The sequence below is a fragment of the Panthera pardus genome, unplaced genomic scaffold (assembly GCF_024362965.1).
Source record: "Panthera pardus isolate Hobbes unplaced genomic scaffold, ASM2436296v1 HiC_scaffold_15, whole genome shotgun sequence".
Taxonomy (NCBI): domain Eukaryota; kingdom Metazoa; phylum Chordata; class Mammalia; order Carnivora; family Felidae; genus Panthera; species Panthera pardus.
The window spans coordinates 39,243,855-39,270,845 of record NW_026526710.1 but is presented as its reverse complement, the minus strand read 5'-3'; the positions used below and the strand labels follow the sequence as shown (position 1 = coordinate 39,270,845).

Here is a 26,991-nt window from a genome sequence, read left to right as displayed (position 1 = left end):
AGCTGGGAGCCACGGGACTTTTCTAATAAGCTGTAAGTCTGATTCCTACAGCCCTTTTCTTTTATGCTCTAGCACCTCTGATCACTCACTAGCTACTTGGAATCCCATCCGCTGGCCCTCCAGCCTTCCCAGGCCAGAGTCCACCGTGACCCCGACAGGCTGCGGCAGCCAGAGCTATTGATGGGAGAAGCGGTGTTCTATGAAGCGGAAGGCCTGCCCAGCAGCCTCACCCACAGGACCTTCAGCACCCCGCCCCCCAAGCAGGCTGAAGGCCCCCTTCAAAGGCATCAGCGGAAAACACTCTGGATCTCAGGATCCAGGGCACCTGGCTCTAGCCCCAGCCCTCTCCGACTAACTGGAAGTCCTTGGGTACAGCTTATAATTTGTGGAGTCAGTTGGACTGAAAAGTCTTTCAAACCTCAGGCCTATAATTAAATGATTCCATTTAAAAGCATTTTCCATATTTCCCTAAGCTCCCTCTCCCCCACTTTTTTTTTTTTTTAATTTTTTTTTCAACGTTTTTAATTTATTTTTGGGACAGAGAGAGACAGAGCATGAACGGGGGAGGGGCAGAGAGAGAGGGAAACACAGAATCAGAAACAGGCTCCAGGCTCCGAGCCATCAGCCCAGAGCCTGACGCGGGGCTTGAACTCATGGACCGCGAAATCGTGACCTGGCTGAAGTCGGACGCTTAACCGACTGCGCCACCCAGACGCCCCACTTTTTTGATAATATTTAATCACCACAATGGATTATCTTACAGGTCAGGACGAAGTATACGGTAGCTCATTTCCTACAACACTAAGATACCAATTTTCACAATAGGCTCCAATACATGGATACTAGTAAAATTTCCCCTCTTCTCCCTCCCACTCCCCGCCATTAGACTTGTCGCCAATGAGGGCAGAGTCAGACCCTGAAGATGCCTTCCTGAAGGTCAGTAACTAGAGCTTTGGCAGAACAGTAGTGGAAGGAAGTTGTACCAGCTGGTAAATTCCACTGTCCTATGGAAAACACCTGGCCTGTATGTGTTCGGGGACTTGTATCTTCAGATGGGTTTGCAAAGGAACTCAAGCTCTACTGACCCAGGAGGTCAATAGGAAGAAACTGGTTTAATACAGGAAACTGGTTTAACACATTATCTTTGGAGCTATACCTGCACATGTTCCTTGGCAGCAATTTCTCTTGAACATTTACATGGAATTTTATATTTGTGAAGTGGTTTCCTGTTACTTTGTCATAAATCTACATTCCCCACAACAAACAGTATGGTTAATATTATTTGTGATTTTTTTTCTATGAAGAAGGGATTTTATGCACAGGGAGAGAGAACAAGCAAACAACGTGACAAAACTAGTAAATACTAAGGAAAATATTTTGGTTTTATGTGTGATAATCTTACACACATCAGTACACTGCGTATATTTTCCAAACTCAAAAGTAGCTCATGAGATGTGATGACCACGGATGTGCTTCTGAGGGAATGAGGCAGAGGAGCTGAAACCCCAACTGTCTGAGGAAGTCTCAGGTAGTCACCAAACCTGCAGGAGATCCTGGGATGAGTCCCACAGAGCAGACACAGGGGCAGTCAGCACACACATGTACTGAACCATCATGATATTCATGCATCACAAGGGGGGAAAAAGTAGATGGCAACAGAGTATCAATTAATCTAATATTATCTCCTTATACACCTCCTTGCATTCAGAGAGCCGGCCTTTTTTTTTTTTTAATGTTTTATTTTTTGAGAGAGAGAGAGCATGAGTGGAGGAGGTGCAGAGAGAGGGGGACAGAGGATCTGAAGCAGGCTCTGTGCTGACAGGCTGACAGCAGCCAGCCTGACGTGGGGCTCAGACTCACAAACTGCGAGATCATGACCTGAGCCAAAGTCAGACACTCAACCGACAGAGCTACCGAGGTGCCTCTGCCTGCCTTAAAAAAAAAAAAAAAAAAAAAAATGTTTATTTATTTTGAGAGAGAGAGAGCATGAGTGGGTGAGGGGTAGAGGGAGAGGAAGAGAGAGAGAATCTCAAGCAAGCCCATGTTCGGCATGGAGCTCAACACCAGGCTCGATCTCGCAACTGTGAGATTATAATCTGAGCCGAAATCAAGAGCCAGACACTCGACTAACTGAGCCACCCACGTGCCCTGTGAGCCTGCCTTTTCTTTTCTTTTCTTTTTTTTTTTTTGACACAATTTCTAGATTTAGGGTGTTGATATAATTTTTCATCTAAACCAGGAATTTGAAAAGGGGACCATATTAATAATTACAAGTGGCATCAGCTAGGACAGGCCAAGGCAAGCAGGACATCTAGTCACCCTGTGTACACACCCGCGACACCAGTCCTATCCCTTAGAAGCCATGCCGCCCACAGCTCAACTGAGATTTTTTCATATTTTCCTCTTCTCTGTGAAAATGTAATATGTCAAGGTCAGGACTATTGTAGTTTTTATTTACTCCTTCCTTCAGCATATATTACTGATCTCCTACTCTGTGGGAGGCAATGTGGTATCTGCTGGTCCCCTCAAGGAACTGATAGCACAGTGATGCATAGGTCAAGGTTAGAGCTCTGGCTTCACCTTATATACAGCACCTAGCATCTCTGAGTTTCAAGTGTCCTACTCCATCCGTTGGTGATAATAAAGTGACTACCACATAAGATTGTCATGAGGGTTAAATGAGTCCATGCATGTTAAGTGCCGGGCACAGAGGAAGTAGTATGTAAGGTTACTGTAATCAACAAAACCACCTATTTCTGACTTAACCACTTCATTTATAATGAGTTTTCTCACCATAGATGTAGCTCAGTCCACAAAATACTCATTCATTCAACTCGCTAAATGGCCACCAGACGCAGGACACCAGGGAAGATGCAATAAAGCATAAACAATGTAAAGCTCTGCATCTTGGGAATTTTCCAGTGAATGGAGAAGAGAAGACGTTCACAACTGGAAATGAAAAGAACCACATGAGTATATTTTTAAAAATCTGTGCTTTGTAATTCTGACTACACATTAGACTCATATGAAAAGCTCTTGAGAAAAAGCAGGGACTCAACCACTTTACTAAATGAGATGCTCGAGGGGTGAAGCAAACAATGCTGAATCTTAATAAAAGAAGTGTTTCACCTGCCAGTGGTTGGTGCGTGAGTAAGCTGTGAAGCCTTTGCAATATTCAGTAATAGACTATCAGTTAAGATCTCCCGAGTGTTTACTGTGTGCCAGGCATTGTACCAAGAGTTCCCTGGGTTGATTTGGGCCAAGATGGCCTTGTGGAGGAAGAGCTCAGTCTGGAACTGTGAAAGATAGTGGCATTCAGACAGAGAGAAAGAAGCACAGCTTTTTGTGATGCAAAGGAGAGAGTTTTGGTACTGCAGGTGGAGTGTGCATTTTTGCATTGGGGACAAACAGAAGAATAAACAAATTTAAAAATAAAACAAGTGATTTTTATTTTATCTGTACACATGTCCTCTGTAGGTATTACTGTAGGTGTTACTGAAAGAGAACATTCATCCAAAAATCTTTTTTTTTTAATTTTTTTTTTTAATGTTTATTTATTTTTGACACAGAGAGAGACAGAGCATGAATGGGGGAGGGGCAGAGAGAGAGGGAGACACAGAATCCGAAGCAGGCTCCAGGCTCTGAGCCATCAGCCCAGAGCCTGACGCGGGGCTCGAACTCACGAACCCTGAGATCGTGACCTGAGCTGAAGTCAGACGCTCAACTGACTGAGCCACCCAGGCACCCCCATCCAAAAATCTTAAACCGCAAAAGGTATGGCTTACAGAGGCATAAACCAGAGGCCAACCTATACTCTGTCTTCACGGGGCTTTGTGTAACTGACTGTATGTATTCATAACACAGCTACAGGGAGACTCCATGAAAACAAAACAAGAGTAAATCTGAGTAAATTCCTTCCACTTTGCCCTTCCTATCTCCTGACCTCTGCTCTGTTCCCTACAAAACCAGCGGTGGGTTCTCAGGGATCAGCCTGGAAGCAGCACTTTGAAATCTTAAATTTGACTTTTGGATAAACAAAAATAAAAGAATCACCAATCAGAGAGAGAGACAGAGACAGAGACAGAGAGACAGAGGGAGAGAGATTATTAGATTTTAAGTTATAAAAGTAAAATAAAGGCATGGCCTCGTGCAATGCAGACTCTCTCTCTAAGAGGAGTTGTATGAACTGGGGTGTTAGTTAGAAATGGAACAACTGTGAGAAAGCCAAGATTACACAGGCAGGAAATAAACCCATCATGTCACACCATACGATTTTCAAGATAAAAATTCCTTATTGAGCCTTATTTCAGAAAAACCCAAATCCCCCTCCTCACCCTGAACACAAGGCTAGATTACACAGGTAGGCCTTTCTTGATTTGTGAGACAACAACTTTCCAGGCTCCTACAATGTGTAAGACCCTATTCAAGGCAAGGGGCGGAGGGGAGGAGGGCAGCACAGGCCTCCCTGTGAGACAGTCTTAATTAAGGATTGGCATTTCTTCTACCACCGTCTGCGGCAGTCTGCTTTTTGTTTTCTTTCATCTCACTTCGATTAAAGTATTCGGGGTAATCCTCAGGCAGTACAAGCCTTCGTTTATTGCAAAAAGTCTATACTAATTCATAGGTCGGCCTGAAGCCTCTACTAATAACCTGACACTGGAATTTTGTATCATGGACTACAATGTCTCTACGTGATCCTCCTGTAAGCAGCCTTATGAATTAACCATTACCAGCATCACCGTTTTACCTTAGGAAGACTGAGGGTCGGAGCTTAAGTGGATAACTGAAGGCTATCAGTAAGTGTGGCACCAAGTTTCCATTGTAAATCCCATTTCTTATTCTACCCATTTGGGGGAGTATTCAATTTTCTCATGTGCCTTGGAGTGAGCAAGATGGAGAGAGAAGCCACGTTTCAGAAAGTTCCTTTTGTTACCATTTGTTGACTTTTACTGACATCTGTAACACCAGCACCCGCAACTCAGGGGCATCTGAAAACTCTATCTGTGTGTTCATGCTTTCATGCTGTCCCTTCCTAGTGTGGAGGATTTTGTTGGCCCTGCTAGCTAATACCTAATAACTCAAGCCGCCCAGGGTGGACCCTGCAGAAGTGATCCCTCACCTCTCTCCACACAACGATGAATTGTCCCAGAAGTGCAGTAGACCAACTTCAGGAGCCAAAAGAACAAAACACAGCAAATTTAGTAATCCTGCAACAATCACAAAAAAAGCAAACTTCAAGTATTATCAAGGGCCTGGCCCAAGCGTGGAGACACTCCAGACTCTTTGGTGTGTTGGGATTCCCATTGAGACCTTCAGCCGTCCTCGCTGGCTTTTCAGTCTGTAATGTCTTACAGATTTCAGGGCTGGCCTCTGACAGCTCTGACATATCTGAACTAAGGCTAACCTCAGCCAGTTACTTGAAAGCCTGATAAGTTATACTGTACCTGTCAAAGCCTTTCTCCTCCGAGACTGTCTCTCCTTCTCCAATGGGACAACCAAAAAAAAAAAAAAAAAGGAGGAGGAAGAAGAAAATGTATCCTCCTCATTTGACTAGAATAAGGTCCTCAGCATAAATTGCTGTTATATTTTCCAAATCCTAATTCATAACCAAAAGAAAACATAGACCACTTAGTTGAAGGGAAAACATATCAACTCAATCTCCTCTGACTTTATAAGACTCGTTGGCCTCTCTTGGAATACAATTCTAGATTTAAGCTGGGTAGGAGAGAGCTGAAGTAATGTCCACATTGTCAAGAAACAGAGACATATCAATTTGGCCCTTCAAAACTTCAACAAGTCTCTTTCTACCATTCCCCAGAGTGGAAGTCATTCCTGCATATTGTCACTCTCTGTCACCCACGAGAGATAACCTGGAACGCTCACCCCAGGCCCCAACACCATTTTCGCGCTCATGCCCATTGTTAGCCCCTGAGTCAGGGTCTCATAAGGAATGCAGAAAGTATCATGGCAAATCTTTCTGGGAGGGCCCTGGAAGAAAGATCCCACATCTCCATCCATCTGTCCGCAGTTCTGACTAGTGAGGAGGTTTTACTTTAGGTTATAGAACAATTGAGGATCTAAGGACTTAACCCTTACAACAAGCATTCGTTAGTCAGATCAGCAAAGACTTGGAAAAGGAATACGTCACCAAAAAACTGAACTCATGAACGATTTCTCCTCTTTGCTAACTATTTGCTGTCATAAAGGCCTTCAAAAGATACTTTCTTTTTGTCACAATTCCTCACCTATAAAAAGAAGGGAAGTGTATACGTTTCTTTCAAAAGTACTGAAACAGGAAGCAATTTTAAAGCTACCACAATATAAGAATTGCATAAATGTCAAATAACAAATGATACTGTAAATGATTTATTTCTCAGCAAATAAAATTACTCCAGACAGGCAAATACAATTACAAAAAGAAACTTGCAAAGAGGGCTTTCAGGTTAGGTCAGCACAAATATACTGACATGCCAGGGACATGGCGCTGTGGAAGACTTCCCTGCCCTCTAGAAGCTTTAACTCAAAGTCCCTCATTTTCATAATAATTTCTTATGTTTCTTATATGAATATAGTCTTATTTTAAAACTTCAACAGAAAAGTTTTTTAAAGCATCCCCTTTTGTCTCCTCCTACCCCTGTTCCTGCTCCCATGCCCTGCCCCCCAGCCCTATCTTTCTTCCAGAATGTAACTCCTGTTAGCCATTTGCTGTGTGACCTGCTGGGCCGCGTTCAGGGCGTTTGCATGCATGTGTGTATATAGTACCAGGCTTTTAAATACACAGTTTATTACTCAAGGATTAAGGTATTGACCCGAGGCACTTAAATATTAATGTGAACCTCTGGATAACAATTTAATCTCTGCAGCTGGCGTGTGCCCTTTTTTTTACACAGAAGCTAACTCCAGGGTAATTACAAAAGAAATCAGCATTATAGTTAACTCTCAATTATCCGGGGACTCATTTTCTGCCCTGGGAACTCTTGAGGCCTCACTGCTTTTGCAAGCCTATTCGAGGGTCCACATCTTGACTATTTTATCTCTCATCAGCATCTCACCCAGAAACCAAACAGGCTAGATTCAAGACTCCAGGTATAACAGTCGTTCCTTGTTACCCCTTTCATCGGTGCATTCAAAAGCAGAGAATTTGGGAATTATTTTTTCTCTGATTGTCTAAAATAAGATTTAGGTTTATCTGCAAATTCTACTTACTCACACCCCACAGCGTCTTTCTCTGCTGCCCACAGACACCACAGATAATCAAGGTTTGGCTTTGGCTGAGATTTATAGGGGAACATAGCTGGATTTCCCTCTCTGCCCTGGTCTGCTAATGTCCAGTTGGCTGACGTTCAGGGCAAGATGCCAGGCCTATATTTTGGGGAAGGATCATCCACAGAGATAGGGACGGATGTGATTTGGCAGCTGTGTGAGATCTGGCATGTGATTTTACGTGCTGTGGTGTTATGTTTCTTAAACTCAGTACATGCACTTAGAAGGCTGTTCATCATCATCATCACAGAATATCCAGGCAGCACCTACTTGGCACCAGAGGCCTCTGAATGTCTTTTTAAAATAATATTTTCGTGAGAGGCCCAGGAAATGCATAATGGAGTGGCACTGCTTGGTACTAACATGTTATGCTGATACTGGCATTTTATGGGAAATTAGGATATTTTCCCGTCTCTGCAATCAGAAAGAATTCTGGGGAAAAAACACATAAGATGCATTTTTATAATCGTTTTAAATGTATTCAGTGAAGACAATGGTAGGCACATATTTTGAAATAAAACAATATTGGGGCTCCTGGGTGGCTCAGTCGGTTGAGCATCCGACTTCGGCTCAGGTCATGAGCTCGCGGTCCGTGAGTTCGAGCCCCGCGTGAGGCTCTGTGCTGACAGCTCAGAGCCTGGAGTCTGTTTCAGATTCTGTGTCTCCCTCTCTCTGACCCTCCCCCGTTCATGCTCTCTGTCTCTCCCTGTTTCAAAAATAAATAAACGTTAAAAAAATTTTTTTAAAGAAATAAAACAGTATTTCTAATAAAAATGAAGACAAAAAAGAAACTACTATTAGAACGTAGTCTTCAGTCTTTGCCTTTCTCACTTTCTTGTATAACTCACAGATGAGGAAGAACAGTTTTTACCTTCTCTTCTGAGCCAAGCTATCTTGCCTGCTGCTTGCAAAGCCTTCCAGGAATATTTTCCACTCGAGATCGGGATTTCTGATTTGTGATGATAGCTTCTGGCAGCAGGTTTTGGGAAGAGGCATCTCCATACTGTATACTGAAACCCCAGTGCTTCACACAGCCAAATATGTTATTATCTTGCTGTCATCAGAACAGATGCCCGTGTATCACTCAAGAGAATAACGGGGTCCCTTATATTTTTAAAAGGATCCAACTGGGTTCAGTTTTGCAGGAAGAAGTCAACAAAAATAGAGCAAATGTGGCCCCTTGTCCCTGAAGATCATCAAGTAGCTCAACACATCAAGATACATCGACAGAGTATCTTCTGATTTTGGACAAGATGTTTGGTTAAGAAAAGTCAAAAGGAACATGGTTCTATCAGGAAATTGCCTTGCAGGGGGCTGAATTTCCTCCTGTGTCAAAAGAAGAGGTCAGGCACATGACCTCGAGGCCAGTTCTCAGGCTGCCAGCGGGGTTTTCCCTCGTTGGCCTTTTTCCCAGCAATAAAGTTATTAGAAGATTAGGAGGGGAGAAGTGAGTGAAATGAGAGGTCAGTGTGTTTTCGAGAAGATAGTTCGCTTTACCCAGTATCTTGTCCTCACGCAGAGAGCAGCCCCGGTCACGGGGCCACTTTGAGGAAAGAAACAAGGCTGGCACAATCACTCGAGGTGTGGGTTTGTAGCATTTTAACCAGCTCATAACTATTTTCCCTCTTCTCCATCAATATCTAAGTTACTAAGAAAATAATTTCTTTAACTAAAAAAATAAATAACGAGAGGTATTTCTCACACTGTTGTAAGGATGAAATGAGACACTAATCTTTGCTAAATATGGTGATTGGCTATAGGGAATGATCAATAAATGTTACTTAGCTATCAGTTGCATTGGTGACAGCTCCTTTTTGTATATTCCCTTTAATTTATGAAGCAATTTCAAAGGCTATTTCACTTAACCAAATCTTTCAACACATATTTAATGAATGCCTACTATGATGTGCCAGATACTTTTCTGAACACTAAGAATCCAAAAGTGACCAGGAGAGTCAAAGGCCCTGCCCTCAGAATTTATGTTCTGGATTGGGGAGAAAAACAGGAAACAAGAAAATATGATAGGGTGAGGGAACCAGGTAGGGATAGGGATCTGTTATACCACGACGTAGAGTCAGCTAGAAAGGCTTCTCTAGTAAGGAGACATTTGAGAAGATGCCTAAAAGAGGTGGGGGTGGAAGTGGGGGTGAGCCCTGTAGATATCCATGAGAAGGGCATTCTAGAGGGAGGGAGCAGCAAATGCAAAGGCCCCAGCGGTAGAAAGGTGTTTGGAACATTCAGTAAAGAGAAAGGAGTCCCAAGTGGTGTAGCCAGCAGATGGGGGTGGGGTTAGTGATGAGAGGGAGGATGCAGTGGGGCTGTTAGCATGGAATAATTCTGTTGTTGTTTTTTATCTGAGTGAGATGCAAAGCTTTGGGAGGGCCCAAAGCACTAAAGACATTTAATCTGATTAAAAAGATCACTCTAGCAGTATTGTGAAGAACCGACTGAAATGGAGCAGCAGCAGAGGTCAGACAGATAAGACTATTGTCATAATCCCAACAAGACGAGGTGGCTTTGTCCAGGTTAGCAGTAGGAGCAGGAAGGATCAGTCAGATTCAATCATCAGGATTTGCTGACAGGTCAGAATTAAGGAAGGAGAAACAGAAAGAAATGAATCAAGGATAACCGACACTGAGCTTTTGGATCTGGCAGTGGGAAGGTAGAGTTGCGTTTTATCAAGATGGTAAAGACATTTACTCAAAATTGTCAGACAGATATCAATATGCCCATTATATACTAGATAGATAGATAGATAGATAGATAGATAGATAGATAGATAGTGTGTGTGTGTGTGTGTGTGTGTGTGTGTGTGTGTGTGCATCACTCTTCTTTATCCATTCACCCATCGATGGACACTTGGGTCGCTTCCATATCTTGGCTATTGTAAATAATGCTGCAATGAACCTGGGGGTGAGTACTTTTTGAATTAGTGTTTTCATTTTCTTCAGATAAATATCCCAAGGGGAATTGCTGGATCCTGTAGTAGATCTATTTTCAATTTTTAGAGGAATCTCCATCCGGTTTTCCATAGTGGATGCATCAATTGACAGGGACAGGATTTGGGAGACAGAGAAGAGAAACTGCACACAGAAAACTGAACTCCAACAGTCACCCAGAATCCTTGCATATATAAATTCCACAGCACCCGCCCACCCCGCAGACATCGTGCATTCTGTTAATGTCCTCAATTTCCAGAGGAGGAGAGCAAGGCCGCAGGGAGGCAAGGGGACTCAGCCAAGGCCTCCCACAGCCTGTGAGGGCAGAAGCAGCACTGAAACCAGGTCAGAATAAGATTCGAGTCTGCGTTTCCTACATTGCCTCTCAGGACAAGTGAAGGTCGGAGGTGCCAGCATGTAGCATGACTGCCTGCATTATGGGTTCTGGTGTGGATCCGGGTTCCAGTGCCCTTGAACCTGGATACCTCACAAAGTAAGACGTTGGGGGTACGAGTAGGGGGTCGGTAGCTAGATTTGGACTACCATCTTGTCAAAAGTCAAAATTTCTAACCAGTTTACTGGAGAAGAAAGGTTCCTTCAAATATGAGCTGCAGAGTATCTGAGAGCCCATTAGCAAAGTTGGGGGGAACTCTGTCTGAATTTCTTCAGGAGATAACTCTACCTTCTCCATCCAGTTAGGGAGTCTCCAGTCCAGCTCGGAGGCAGCTGCCAAGAGGTTTGGTCCTCAGAGAGGAGACAGAACTCCATCAATCAAATAAGTATTTATTCAGTGCTGACATACCCAGAGCTGTGATAGGCCAGGAAGGAACCCTGGTCCCTGTCACCATTTTGTTTATAATCTGGCTAAACAGAGATGGACTTTCATAAAATGCTTTGTAAGCAATCCACTAAGATTTAACTGAAGGCTAGCCCAGAATGGGTACTTAACAAATATTTGTTGCAGGAATTGTTTGTTAAAACGTGTAGGAGATCAGATGGAGGAGAGGTCCGGGGGGCCTCAGAACTGCTGGGAAGGCTTCGTGACTCAGGGCCGGAATGTGGGATGTGTGCTGGAGAGAGAAGGTTTTAAGCCAAGGGAAAATTATGAGCAAAGCTTTTATCACCACTGAGTCTTGGGAAAAGTGGATGATTGACACAGGAGGCTGTATAATCTTCGGTCTCAGTGTACACTCACTTCTGCTGTGCTGTGGATGTCCCCTGATCATTCTTACGGATACAAAGACCCAGGCCCTCCCCCCGCAAATGCACTTTGTCCAAAGCAGAGACTGCAATACTAGGGGGTATGGAGAAATCCTGTGACTTGCCTGTCTACCACTGGAGAAGTCCTGTCACTAAATGAAGGTATTCTTGTCGGTACGGGGCTGTAATCATTTCTTTGCTGCGTGCTTTGAGCAGTCTGCGAGACTGGGGCGTGGCTGAGTTTTCTAAGGATGTATACAGGGGGATATACCCTAAAGTCAGAGAAGCTGATGCTGCAGGGCTCTCACTTAGGCAGGCCCCTTCCAACGACTGGGAAGCGTCCAACGGTGTGTTCGTTGGGTCACGTTGTTTGTAAAATAGGCAAAAATAATACATATTCACTGCGATCAGCTTAAGACCACTTTCTGTTTCCATTTCTACCTTTATTTTGTCTCTCTGCTTTGGGTGGCCATGGGGTTTTTGAGATGAGGGAGATGAGGATACATTAAAGACACATTTATTTAGGGCGTGTGGGTAGCTCAGTCGGTTAAGTGTCCAACTTTGGCTCAAGTCATGATCTCACGGCTGGCGAGTTCAAACCCCGTGCCGGACTCTGTGCTGACAGCTCAGAGCCCAGAGCCTGCTTCAGATTCTGTGTCTCCCTCTCTCTCTCTGCCCCTCCCCCACTTGTGCTCTGTCTGTCCCTCTCTCTCAACTATAAATAAGCATTAAAAATAATTTTTTTAAGATGTTTATTTGGCATTTAGTTGGATACGTTGATGTGACTTGCAGTTACCTCTGTGTGTACTTAAGTTCTTGCAAAGTTGTCCTGGAATAGACATGGCTTCTAGGAGCATTCCCATCTCTCTAGCTGCCTCATATGAGCTGTGATGCACAGGGGCAGGACCAAAGGGGGTATCACAATATGCTTGTGTCCTGTGGTGCCCGGCACCTGAAGCACATGGGGTGTGCAGGAGAAAATAGTTTGAAACGAATACAGCCAGAAGCTGGCTTGTGACAAATTCTTCCAGTCATCACACACATAAATGGAAAGGCAAAGAACACCTAGTCAAAATGGACGTTCTCTCCTGTCAAGACATGAGGGGAGAGCTTTAGATATGTCAGGCAGTTCCTTCATGAAAATATGCCTTTTGGGGCGCCTGGGTGGCGCAGTCGGTTAAGCGTCCGACTTCAGCCAGGTCACGATCTCGCGGTCTGTGAGTTCGAGCCCCGCGTCACGCTCTGGGCTGATGGCTCAGAGCCTGGAGCCTGTTTCCAATTCTGTGTCTCCCTCTCTCTCTGCCCCTCCCCCGTTCATGCTCTGTCTCTCTCTGTCCCAAAAATAAATAAAAAAAAAAACGTTGAAAAAAAAAATTAAAAAAAAAAAAAAAAAAAAAAAGAAAATATGCCTTTTCCCCTAGATTTGGAGATGTTTGTAGTCTTCTTTCTAATTGATTTATTGTGATTTATTTTCTCATTCTAAATAAAAATTTACTTTCATGTTTACATTTTTATTTACTTTATTTATTTATTTATTTATTTACTTTCATGTTTACATTTTTATTTATTTACTTTATTTATTTATTTACTTTATTTTTCTAAAGAGGGTGCCCTAAATTATGGAAGTTCCACAGCCCCACAAGATCTTGAGCCATCTCTTCAATGTCCATATTGGCTTATACACCTGAAAATTACTCTTGCAGAACCATCAAAAACACTGATTTCTGTTTCTCTGGCAGAGAGGCAGGACATCACAGTGATCGTAGGCAAGGACTCAGGCCAGACTGTCAGGGTTCAAACGTAACATAAAGCATAAACCAGAATGCCTTAGAAGGCACTTCCTAAGTGTTAAGGATATTGTTACTGCTTTACACCAGTCATCTCTTGTTGTAAATAGTTATTCAGATACCAGAATTACAAGACATAACATTTTAAGAAATAATTTGTACTCATATTTTATAATTAGTTATATAATCATATTTTAGCAAGTTTTAACAAAAACATCACTTTAAACTAAAAGTAGAGAATGAATGGAGTCCCTTTGTGCTCATTGCATTTGTTTCACACCACATGGTAGCGTGAGGATAGAGTTCAGGTGTCAGATGACTCAGCTTGGAAAAAGCAGCATGATACGGAAGAGAATATATGAAGGTCAGAGGTCTCTTCAATAAAGGGATGATCCTTACTGCTCCACTGCTGAGCCACGGAGTGGTTAGTGGCAGCAACAGGTCTTCAATTCACTAAGAGGATTTTACTGACCTCTTGTGGGAAACAGAGGTTGCTGCACCCAGTGGTGATCCCAGTTTAGGGACCTTGTTTTACTAGAATTCTTCAGGGAAAAATTCAAGGAGCAGGTAGGTGAGGTATGCTACTAACTGCCCAGGTTCTTCCCATTCAACTTGAAATTCTCCTTTCTAGTTACTTCTCATATCAATTTTTTTCTGACACACTTCAGAGCTCTCATCAGAGGCAGGAGGTGTTGCTGTCAGAAACATGGCCTTTTGTTGTTTAAAAAAAGGAAGAAAGGAAGGAAGGAAGGGAGGGAGGGACACAGAGAGGGAGGAAGGGAGAAAAGAAAAGAAAAAGAAAAACAATTTTGGGTTTTTTTGTGAGTTTTTTAGGTTTATTTATTTATTTTGAAAGAGAGAGACAGCGTGAGTGGGGAGGGGCAGAGAGAGAGGGAGAGAGAAAGGATCCCAAGCAGGCTCTGTGCTGCCAGCACAGAACCCCACCTGGGGCTTGAACTCACGAAACCGTGAGATCATGACCTGAGCTGAAACTAAGAGTCTGATGCTTAACCAACTGAGCCACCAAGGTGCCCCAGAGAAAACCAATTTTGGATCCTAACACAGCTACAAACTAAATGAAAGACTGTGAGAAATTTGTTTAATCTCTCTGAGCTCCCCATCCTCAGAGGTAAAATGAAACTAAAAGTGTTAGTGGTTAAATCAGACGATGTATATAAAGTGCCCGTGCATGGCACATATAGGTACTAAATGAATGCTTATGTTGCTATCATTAAACGTAATGATGTCATATTTACTCATTATCCTGGACTTGTAGACAGTTCCTTCACACTACTTTACAGATCTTTTAAAAAGAGAGAGAGAGCGAATAGAATTTTCTCTTCAATGAGCAATTCTCTTAGTTGAAGCCAGGTTTGACACAGTCTCTGACCATACACACAGATAAAAAAGACATTTTGTCCAGGATGCTTTCTTTCCCTTGTGCAAGCAAAATTCCACAGGAGGGAGGGGTTTGGAGGGGCACAGAGAACACCACTTCTCCTCCCCAGTGGAGCCAGCAGGACAGTTCTGGGCTCTGGTGTGTGTCTTCATTTATCTTCCCATAGGAAATGCCTAAGATCCCACTCAGAAGTAAATGCTCTTTGCTATGACTGGAAGGAAACAATCCTTATTTTCCCAACCTGCAGTTTTAGGTTCCTAATGTTTGGAGTAAAAAGCCCTCAGCATTCTTCAGAGGATGGGTTCTCCCAAGCAGGGAAGTAATAAGATGGAAAGAAGGAACTTTGGATAAGCACTTAAGCTGACTTGCTTTTGCCCCACAGAGGGTACCTAGAGTTGGGCAACACCTCCTCACTCTTCTTTCCCTTTCTTTCCAGAGGAGGGGAGATGGGGGCTGAAGGATCACAGACACAAACTGGAGAGACTGGGTTAGAGGGAACCAATCAGTCTGGCTTGGAATAACTTGGCCAAGACCCTGGAAGGATTCTCACAACTTTCCAGACAACCTGGACCTTCCAACTCATCAAGCAGGGTAGCCCAGAATCGTGACTTTATAGACCACTCTCCCAAGGTGCCTAAGCTCTGGAATGATAAGCTCCTCTTCTTTTCTTTGTGTCTCTACAGAGGAATAGGGAAAAAAAGGTGTATAAAGTATTAAAAGTCATTATTAAAATATGAGGTTAGGTGGAGACTTCATACACAGTATGCATATTTGTGTTTTAAAAAAGAAACAGGGCATCAATATATTCTATGTGTGTATTTCCTAATATTAAGATAACAATGGAGAATAAACCATATTATTTACATGGGGAATGGAGGTTGGAAGGGACAGAGATGGAAGGCAGACTTCTTCGAATATATAATGTTTTGTTGAGCTCACTTTGGAATAGTGTACATATTTTACATAATTTAAAATAAAATTCAATAAAGGAATGAATAAAGCAATTCCTAATATCCAAAAGTAAAAGTAAACCTGTGTACCCAGTTGGCAGCATAACTACACAGAATGAGCTATTCCAGCAGGCTTAAAAAACACAGTAATTTGAGGGGCGCCTGGGTGGCTCAGTTGGTTAAATGTTCGACTTCAGCTCAGATCATGATCTCACAGTCCTTGAGTTCAAGCCCCGTGTCAGGCTCTGTGCTGACAGCTCAGAGCCTGGAGCCTGCTTCAGATTCTGTGTCTCCCTCTCTCTCTGCCCCTCCCCTGCTCATGCTCTGTCTCTCTCTGTCTCAAAAATAAATAAAAACACTTTTTAAAATTAGCTTTAAAAAAACACAGTAATTTGAGTAAATATCCCTGTGAGATACACACCAATAACAATTGCAGAAAAAATTTTAACTGTTTTCAGAAGCCATATTGTTGGTGATAACATTGTTTTTGTGCAATAAAAAAATACATTTTTTAATGGTTGAAAAGCGATGTAGATATAAGATCAGTGAGGATAAATAGCCAGGAGTCCCAAATTGGAAGTTTGTTTGAACTCATGGTATATTTTTTTTCTTAAAAATGTTTCTAGCTCTTCGCATTGAAAAGGCCAAGAAACAAAGCTTTTGCCAGTATCACACTTGTCTTGATAACTTTAGCTTTATTATAAGCCTTGTAACCAAGTAGTGTTTGTTCTATGACTTTGTTCTTCCTCAATATAGTGTTGGCTATTCTGGGTCTTTTGTCTTTCCATATAAAAGCTTCAGGATCAGTTTATAGCAAGGTTACAAGATACAAATATACAAAAATTAACTGCTTTTTTATATATCAACAATGAAAACTCATAATTTGAAATTAAAAACAATATTATTTACATAACCAAAGCCTCTGAAATCCTTGGGTATGTATTATATAACAAAATATGTACAAGAACCATATGAGGAAAACTACAAAACCCTCACCAAAGAAATAAAAAATCTAAATAAATGGAGAGATATTCTATCTTAATAAAGACTCAATATTGTTAAGATGTCAGTTCTTCCCAATTGATCTATAGATTCAATGAAGTTTCAATCAAAATTCCAGCAAGTTATTTTATGGACATCAACATTTGCTTCTTAGTTCCACAAGTTTTCTTGCCAATTCTTTGGCAATTTCTACATAAACAATCATATCATCTGCAAATACAGTTTTGCTTTTTCCTTTCCTACATGTATACCTTTTATTTTCTTTACTTGTCTTGCTGTATTCACTGGGACTTTAGTATAATGCTAAATATGAGTGGTAAAGAGGCGATATCCCTTCCTCATTCCCAACTTTACAGGGAAAGCATCTAGTTTCTCACCATTAAGTGTGATGTTAGCTGTAGCATTTTTATAGGAGCTCTTTTATCATATTGAGTTTCTTCTCTAAATCTATTTTACTGAAATTTTTCATCATACATTTTCTTTTATATCACAAATTGGGATTTTGTCCAATGCTTTTTCTCATTCTACTGTTAGGGTGACTTTTTCCTCTAGCATATTGATGTGATGGATTTCATCAATTTTTGAATGTTAAATGAGACTTGTATACCTGGAATAAATTCCAATTGGTAGCAATGTATAATTCTTTTTATATTTTATTGGATTCAATTTGCTAACATTGTGTTGCAAATTTTTAAATCTTATGTTCATGAGAGATATTGGGCTATGGTGTTCCTTTCTTGTAATGTCTTTGGTAATTAATTAAGGTAATGTTGGCTCTGCTTCTGTTTTCTGGAAGAGATTGTAGAGTTGGTATAATTTCTCTTTTAAATGCTTGGTAGAACTCACCAGTGAATCCATCTGGGCCTGCTGCTTTTTGTTTTGAAAGGTAATTAATGCTTCAATTTCTTTAACAGAAATAGGTATATGCAGATTATTTCTCCTTGTGTGAGTTTTGGTATATTTTGTCTTAAGGAATTGTTCCATTTCATTTATCAAGTTTGTGGGCATTGAGTTATTATCCTTTTAATGTCCATGGGATTTGTAGTGATGGCACATCTTTCCTTCCTAATATTAGTAATTTGTGGGGCGCCTGGGTGGCTCCGTCAGCTGAGTGTCCAACTCTTGGTTTTGGCCCAGGTCACAATCTCCCATTTTGTGGGTTCGGGCCCTGAGTTGGGCTCTGTACTGACAGCGCTGACCCTGTTTGGGATTCTCTCACTCTCCTCTCTCTGTGCCTCCCCAGCTTGTGCTCTCTCAAAATAAATAAGCTTAAAAAAATACCCCTAATATTAGTAATTTGTATCTTCTCTTTTTCTTAGATAATCTGGCTAGAGGTTTATTAATTTTATTGATTGTTCTTTTCAAAGAGTTAGCTTTTGGTTTTGATTTTTCTCTGTTGATTTTCTATTTCCAATTTCACTGATTTTTGTTTTCTTATTTCTTCTGGTTACTTTGGATTTAATTTGCTTTTCTTTTTCTAGTTTCCTAAGGTGGAAGCTTAGATGAACAATTTTATATCTTTTTCTAATGTATACAGTCAATTTTACAAGTTGCTTTGTAAGAGCTGCTTTCATGGCATCCCACAAATTCTGACAAGTTGTATTTTCAAAACATTTTTATAATTTCTCTTGAGACTTCTTTGACCCATGTCATTTAGAAGTGTATTGTTTAATCTCCAAAAACTTTGGGATTTTCTGACTAGTAGTCTGTCCAATCTCTGGCTTCCAGAACTGTAAGATCATAAGTTTCTGTTGTTTTAAGCCACTACACTCATGGTCATTTTTTTCCGGCAGCAATAGGAAACCACTATGATACTCTTGTACTATACTTGTATACTGACAGCATATAAACTTTTTGAATCTCAAGTCTTTTTTTCAGTACGGGTTGGCCATGGTCAGAGCTTATTTGGTTGCTTCCCTATTTCCCTATTAAATCAGGGTTAGCATCCCCTGTAAAAGCTTTTTCCAATCTGTATGTCAATGTTCCACTCAAGATGTTAACTGGTGTTCTGTAGGAAGGAAGAAAAGAACAGGAAAGGAGGGTAATACTCTTAAATATAAGAAAAGTAAAGAATGTTTATTTGACTTGAAAATTGGCCTTTCAGAAAGCTGCCATATTTGAGAATGCAAGGACCTGATATAAATAAGGTACCTAAAGCATGAATACACACATTTGATTAGAGCATTAGTGCAGAGGCAGCATTACCTAACAGTCTCATTGATATGTCACGGACTCAGTGATCAATGGCCTCTGTTCTGGATCTTGTCTTATCCTCTCATATTATGCTTATAAGGGATGTGTGTGTGTGTGTGTGTGTGTGTGTGTGTGTGTGTGTGTATTTAACAAAATGAGTTTATCAACTAGTTTTGTTTAAAAGAAAAAAAACCTATTTGCCAAATGATCGCTCTTCAGCAATTAACTTATCTGAAATAACTTCTGGTGTTCTACTTTAATCCATGCATTCATTCTATCTTACAAACTATCACTACTCTGTAATGCACCATTTAAAAGTTTTCACTGTCAGTAAGTTTGGGAAATGCTACACTGTAAAACTAACAAATAATTTGAATTTCTGTGAAAGATGAATGACTATCAATGATAAAAAATATAAATCAGATTTTCTAAAATGTCTTTATTTTAAAAACCTATACAGTTTCAATTTAATAAAAAATATTGCCATGAAATATCTAATTATACAGCAACAGAAATACAGTTAGAGGTTATCCAAAAATAAATTCACAATTTTAGAGTTGGAATACAGATTTTTTTTTCAAATAAACAGTTAAAAGATTTTGTTTCAGATGGTTTTCCTCTTGAACATTCCAGATACACATACTGAATTTTTGAACTAGAACCAGACAACCTCTCAATGACAAATAACTGCTTCTATTAACTTGAAAAATAAAATAACTCCAAACCATTCAAATTACTGATTTAGTCACAAAACACTAAGAAAGCCAAATAAATCATTGCTTTAAAATGTATATCTTTAGAACATGAAATCTACATCTGAATTTTGAAAAGGAATAAACTCTGTATAGAAAAAGTTGAGTCTTCCTGACTGGCTGACTTATTTTCTATCAAATTTATCCTATTCAGACTACTTTCACAATATCCTGAAAGAGTGTGAGGTGTTAAAATATGAAAAGCTTCTTTGGCCCTGTAGATAGAGGTACCTTAAATGTAAACAACTGCAATGAGAGCCTTCCAGATGTGGGCACCTATGTCTTACATTGAGTTGGAGATGTATGTCCTTGTTTCTCAAAGACATGATAATTTCCTTTCCAATAACAGATTTGATACATTGAGATAGGTCTTCAAATACCTTAAAAATTAAAATTCATATATACTTCTATAAAGAATACTTCAAAAGATCAGAGAAAAGCATTATAGAATGATATTACATCATAAGTTTTATTAATGGTAAATGTTTGCATTAATTTTTAAAAGCTTAGTTCTTGCTAAGCATTTTTTTTTAACAAAAGCTAATAATAAGCAAGAATCATTTGCCATACAGAAACTCTATTCACGAGCAAGACTTTAATCAAGTGGGAGCTAAAAAACACTGGGAAAAACACAAAGCAAAAACACTGCTACGCGTCGATTAAATTGCTTTCTATCACACTGAATATATGGTATTTAGAATGACAAGCATACTGAAATTAACAGAAAAACAACTTTGTGGATTCAGGCTAAATAAGACTAGCATTAAGAAGAACATGCAATCCATTATTTCCCTTAAAAAAGTTTTTTTTTAAACCGAATCACGTGAACAAAAGTTCTTTTTTTCATTTGAGGGGAAGACAATCTGTGTTTACCAAACAGATCCTCTTTTCATTTTAAAACAGCAAACTGTATGAACCCTTGCTCTTCTTCCCAGATGCTACTTATACATGACTTTGCATAATGACTTACAGAATTATTTTTCTGGTAACAGTGTCATGGCCATAAATAATCAGTTTTTTAAAAAACAAATATCAAGTGCAAATCTAGAAAACTCCCTTTAAAGAATTACCCAAAGCCAGCACACATGCAGTATTGCTATCACACAAGCTAAGCAATACGCCGTATAAATGTGTGTGATGATACACGCACGCTAAAGACAGCCTTCTATAAAGTTTTAGTAGTGTTGCCAAGTTAATAATTCTTTCAAGGCACTGAAGAATTATGTAGATGGATTTTCCAAAATATAATTAACAATTGCTTAAACTTGTTACAAAGCCCTGAGTCAGAACTTTCAATAGCTTCCTGAAATTATAGATTTCAGACAAAATGGCATATTTGTTTCTTTTATAGAAAATTACAAGACCATTTTGCATTGTGTAGGAAAGAAGTCATGTTTATGAAACAAAGTCATGTAGACCACACAGGAGAAGTAAAACAGCCAGTAATATTATCTTTCTCACACATTTTGTACACGTCAATTACAACCTGTAATTATGGATTTTACGCACCAAAGTGACGTGGCCGGTCACCCTTCCTGTACCTACTTGCTTCAATCCTCAACAAAATAAGAATCTCAATTTGAACCTCGGGTTCCCCTCTCCGCCTTAGTCACAAATAAGAATAAGAGCTGGAAAAGCAATACTCTGACAGAAAAGGAGGTAGAAAATGCTGATGTAGCAACTTACAATTTTAATTCATCAGCTCCCCTAACTCGTTCATATTTTTATGTTCTAGTTTCATCCACTACTAACCATTTACCAGTACACTGAGTCTCAATCTAAAGGCTTTCCCCTCATTGTAGCAAAGCAATGTACAAATGAGACATCATTAAATAGTTTTTCCTCAAATTTAATGTTTTAAAGAAGTACAACTATGATTATTAATACTGCTATAGATATATAGATATATAGATATATATGTTAAAGTTCCAAGGCTATTATATGATTATCAAGTAGTATCAGTATGCATTCCTATCATTAATATTCAAGCAAATAAAATTAGGTTGAGTTTTTGAGAGAAAAAAAAATTTTTTGAGACCGTTACAAGGAGACTTAAAGACAACTGACATTTTCGACAAGGCACACATAGTCTGTGAAAATCTATTACCTTCCCAAATTCAGAGCTAACCTAATTCTAATGTTTCAAATGTGTTTCTCCCCTCCAGCTCCAAATGAAGTAACAAACCCTTCCAATTAACAGACATTTAAAATCAACTCAATTATGATTTATAACAGTTGGGAGGAAGGGAAGAAATTCTGTCATCCCTCAAATTTTAAGGAACTTAGTATTAACTGTGACTTTAAATCTTGCAAACACAAACAATTAAGATAATTAAGGTTGTTCCTTGATTTCTATTTAACCATAATGCTATTCCACTGGGGGGGGGGGGGTGAAGAGAAAAGGGAATTATTGTTCAATGGGTATAGAGTTTCAATCCTGCAAGTGAGAAAGTTCTCCCAGATAGCCGTTTAACAACAATGTGAATATAGTTAACACTACTGACCTGTACACTTAAAAGATGGTGCAGACGGTAAATTTCATGTTATGTGTTTTTACCACAATTTAAAAAAATGTAAAAAAAAATCTATTCCAAATATTCAATTTTTACACAAATTATTACTATAACATTTTAGACACTCTGAGAGGATAGGCGCTTTTCCTTTGGCCTTTTTTTAAAGCCAGATGTATTAAACTGTATAGTTTACAAAGCAATTGCAAATTAAATGACACTAAAAACTGATTAAGAGACCTTTTTTATATTGTTCATTCAAATATACTCTCTCTGCTTACCGCTTTGATGAAATCTACATGACTTTCTTAAACCCCTTTTTTTCTCTAAACTCAGATACTGACTTTTCTTGCTTGCTTGCTTGTTTGCAACTCCTTACTGTCTTCCTATCCTACCCCATCACTAAGGGTCCAAAATTCATAATAAACAAAGGACAGCAACTGGGCAACACATAACAAGATTGTGTATTTCTACTATGTAAAAATGACCCAGCAAGTTTATACATTTGAGTTGGACTAGTCTTAAGCAGCATGCATTTCAACATGCTAAAATTTAGTTCCTACAGGCTAAAGCCATCAAAGATACAAATTTAAGAATGCTATTTTCAATATTATCAATTAATGTTATGTCTCAGTAACTAGCTGGCCAATTTGCAATGTTTAAAATTACAAACACTTTGTCCAAACATGATTTGGTCAGCTAAACACTGTCTAATATCATACCCTACACTAATACAAAGTGATCTTCACTTGAAAAGCCTTCTTGCTCCCAGAAAAATTCAATACGTTAGTAATATAAGCAGTAAGAATGTTAAATTATGTGAACAAAAATGACTAGAATAGCACCATCTGGTAAGTTGTGTGTGTGTTTTGGGCAACAAGGCTGACAATCTTAGAGTAAAGGAGAAAATGTGGTAGGAGTAAGGGAATACAGAGAGGGAATCCAAATGCTACTTTATGACAACTCTTCTGAAACATTAGGAAGAAATGTTACCAGTACCTTTGGATCCCTTCTTGACTACAGAGTTCTTCAAATGTACAACTGCTGCATGATAGACTCAGTGTGTGCTAAATGCTGACCATTTTTCAATGTTGTATATCTAGCCCCTGAGGCCCAATAAATACATTTTTGAATGAATGTCTGCTGTGTTTTTTTAAATGATTCTAGGAAAAGTAAAAGCTCTTCTGAGGCACAAGATGACGAGCTGATGAGAAGGAAACATACCTAATTGGGAAAGTACTGCTGAGAGACACATAAGAGGTAGCAATTTCAGAGTTAGAAGATAGTCACTTAAACAACTCTGTTCTTAACCTTATTCTTGCTCACAAGCACGAAACAAATTTAAAATAATTTTTCAGGTGCTTGAAAACATGAAGAGAGAAACGTTTTCTATTCATTAAACAAATTTCAGAGTGGTACAAATATAGAAAATGCACAAACACACAACACTATAATCACAGTGACCTTATATGACTTTTGTAATAGTTTATGTTATTGTATTTTTAATTTAGAAGAAATAAACTAGTCTGGAAAATGAAATTGCCCTTTAGGGATGTAAGTTTAAGAACAGCAAGCTCAAAAGACAAAAAAGATGTAAGTAGAGCTCTGGACAGAATTCACTGGCTGGCCAAACTGTGCATGAGTCAGCCAGGTGTTCCCTCCTCTCCAGCTGACCTAGTGGAAAAGAGATGGGCAGCCTATGGCATGGAAGGAAAAAAATCCTGACTGTTGCTATTTTCAAATCTGAAAGAAAATAAGTCTGTTTCTTTATGTGACATCATGTCAGATGCTCTTTTTATAACTTTGAAATATGGCTTAAAAAAATAGCCTCAGTGGCCCTTTATTAGATAACTGAATCCATACAAATTTTCAAATTCAAAACTTATAAAAATTTTACTATTCTAAATGCTAAATTATTTAGCTAAACACAGATACGGAATCACCAAAACTACAAAATCAGCCAGCAAAGCTCACCACTGTTTTCACCAGGACTTGCAAAAGCAGCAGCCATTAAATTGCCAGGAATATTCTTAAATTTAGTTGCCGAAATGAAAGAAAAAGAAAGAAAGAGAAGAAAGGAGGGAGGGAAGGCAGGCAGGCAGGCAAGAAGGAAGGAAGGAAGGAATAACCAGAATCAAAAGAAAAAAAGAAAAGAAAAAGCTACAAGATAACTATCCTTAGGAGTAAGCTTATACACAGTATATAGTAGACACCATTGTAAACAGGTGATATTTTTATAATCTAGCAGCAATGACCTCAAAACACTTATTTATATGTATATTCATCCTAGACAGAGTAACATTACTCATTCAAAGGGCAGAAAATTATTAGATGCTCTAGAATCAAAAGTTTGAGTTAAAGGAAAAACTGCAGATAATCAGACATATTTCTGTAAATGTCCTGGTCACTCTTTCTAAAGTATTTATTATTAGGTTACTTACTATGTCTTGGATACTGTTGGCAATTTAAATAATATCCTCATTTGTAGATATAGAGTGTTTTCTTTATAACAAGTCTTAGCAACTGAAAGAAAATGGAAGGAGGGCTTACGATGTAGGTAGAACCAGTAACACTGTCAGAATCAACAGGGACAAAAAAAAGATTGTTGCCTTGAGACAATGCACTACCCTTCTCAGATCACTGGGGTACTACTCAGTACATGAGAAAAGCAACATGCAACCTCAGAGCCCAAATAGGGCAGTATCATTTCACCGGTCAGGTCAAGCCTGGATAAGTGACCACAGGGAAAACTGAGGTACACTTTTCATAGACTTTTTTTTTTAAAGGCTGGCTAAACAGAACAGTGTAAAAATTAATACAGGAAAGGCAACTGTTAATGGTCAGTTAAAAGGTACTCTTTCATTGGCCACTTTCCCCCACCTCAGTTCCCCACTGTGACTGCTTATTCTTCCTTTTCATGTCAATCATTCTGAAACTGGCAATTTGATTCAAGTTTAACAATTTTCTTTTTAAGTCTATAAATTAAGCTAAATGCAAAGTCACTACTCTCTCATTCCATGCTTCCATTTACTCTAAGAATTCAGAAACAATCATTTGCATAACTTTTTATCTTAAAAAGATAATCCTCTCTTCAGATAATCTTATCTTCAATATTAACTATGTAAAACTCGTATTATAATTTTGTCGTTTAATATATGCGGCATAATGGTTTGACTTGCCCTGTTCACTTGATGCATGACTTTTCTGAGTACCTGTGTCAACTGTGTAAAATCACAATAAACTGAAGGACAGCTGATCATAAGGAGCTACATTTCTTGAGGTCTAACAAATTTACAAACTATAAGAAAAATGCAATAAAAACAAAAATAACAGGACATTCTTAAAGGACTTTCCCCTTAGAAGTGACAAGTAAATTACCTATGAATTATATGGATTTGATGTTTCAAGTTAAAAGAAACAAAAACAAAAACCACAACTTCAAACACTGTCGTATAGAGGTTTTTTTTTTTTTTTTTCTGTTCTGATACATTTACAGTCTAATTACACTCTAGGAAAGAAACTATGATATTAAAAATTAGTTCATTAGAATGTCCAACTAGCTTAACAGCTTCACTAAGAGCTCATGACCAAATACTTTAGCTGACAAAACACACTGAGTTTCTTAATTAATACAAAAGAATCCTTCGCTCAATAGCCTTGCGACAAATAGGACATTCACTCATTCGGTCTCCACAGAGCTGGCACGTTCCATGGCCACAGAGGAAAATCATATTCTTCAGACGATCCAAACATACAGGGCACATGGTCTGGAATGGGAGATAACAAGGTAATAAATGCTAAGACATTTTATATTTTGACATTGTAACATATAACAACTTTGTAACATTTTCTTTTGTTGTTTTAATCTTTTGTTGCTTTAAAATGTTCAAGAAATTTTTTTTAACTTAAAAATTTTTAAATAGTTAAAGTTATCCCTTTATATAAGATAGAAATATCAGTTGTACTGTCATGTATAAAAGACACTTCATTAAATAAATACTATATAAAACAAAAAATGCAAATGTCAAAATCTAACAGGAAATGAATGAAAAATAGCCCCATTCAGTCTCATTCAGATTCCCCAACTCTGTGTACTATGCTGTTCTTGTAGGAAAGTAACACAATACATCAGGCCTATGGGGGAGGGGGAGCAGTGTACAGATGTCCCTAAAGACACGTGCCACACACTATGATAGTATCTCAGCCCTATTATCACTATCACTTTAAAAACGAGCAAACTGGGGCTTTGTGGGGCTAAACACCTCCCCACCACAGGCCATAATGTAAACTGGATCATGTGGCCCCAGAGCTCTTGCTTTGAAACATCCTTCACTGGATTACTATTAATGTAGATCCCCTTCAATCAAAAACAATTAGCCTTACTTACACATTAACAAATGTAACTTCATGAACTCAGAAAAATTTAGAAGTACGTTAGGTATACTTTGGTGAAAACACTCTAGGAAATCACATAATTTTTCACAAAAACACATTTTACATTTTATTTTCAGAAAAACATTTTTTACCTTACTATACCACAATACTTCATGTTATGAAGTCATTTCTATGTTATTTGGGAAAAGTATCCATGGAAAAGTATCCTAAATAACATAGAAATGACATAATCAAGAAGAATTTCTAGATTAATAAACTAGGCCTATACGAAAATGTAATGATCAACTTTGACAATGATCACTGTGGCAGGGAGGGGGAAGGAACTACAAATCTAATTGTTAGCCCCACCCTTCCAAAGTAAATTTTCACATGTATCTACCTTAAAGCTTGAGAGACAAAGCTGTAGAAAATTGTATATACTTTTTTATTTTAAAAAGCCAAACCAGGGGCGCCTGGGTGGCTCAGTCGGTTAAGCTTCCGACTTCGGCTCAAGTCATGATCTCACAGTCTGTGAGTTCAAGCCTCGCATTGGGCTCTGTGCTGACAGCTCAGAGCCTGGAGCCTGCTTCAGATTCTGTCTCCCTCTCTCTCTGTCTCTCCC

The 26,991-nt window shown here is 39.2% G+C and overlaps 1 protein-coding gene across 1 annotated transcript in view; it reads right to left on the bottom strand.

Moving 5' to 3' along the window:
* Positions 1 to 19,152: 19,152 nt before the first annotated feature.
* Positions 19,153 to 26,991, bottom strand: part of MIB1 (MIB E3 ubiquitin protein ligase 1) — a 126,741-nt gene continuing 118,902 nt past the window's right edge. The window contains exon 21 of the mRNA XM_053902495.1: positions 19,153 to 25,762. Within this exon, the coding sequence (XP_053758470.1) occupies positions 25,622 to 25,762 (141 nt within the window). The 3' untranslated portion in view covers positions 19,153 to 25,621. The remainder of the gene's footprint in view (positions 25,763 to 26,991) is intronic.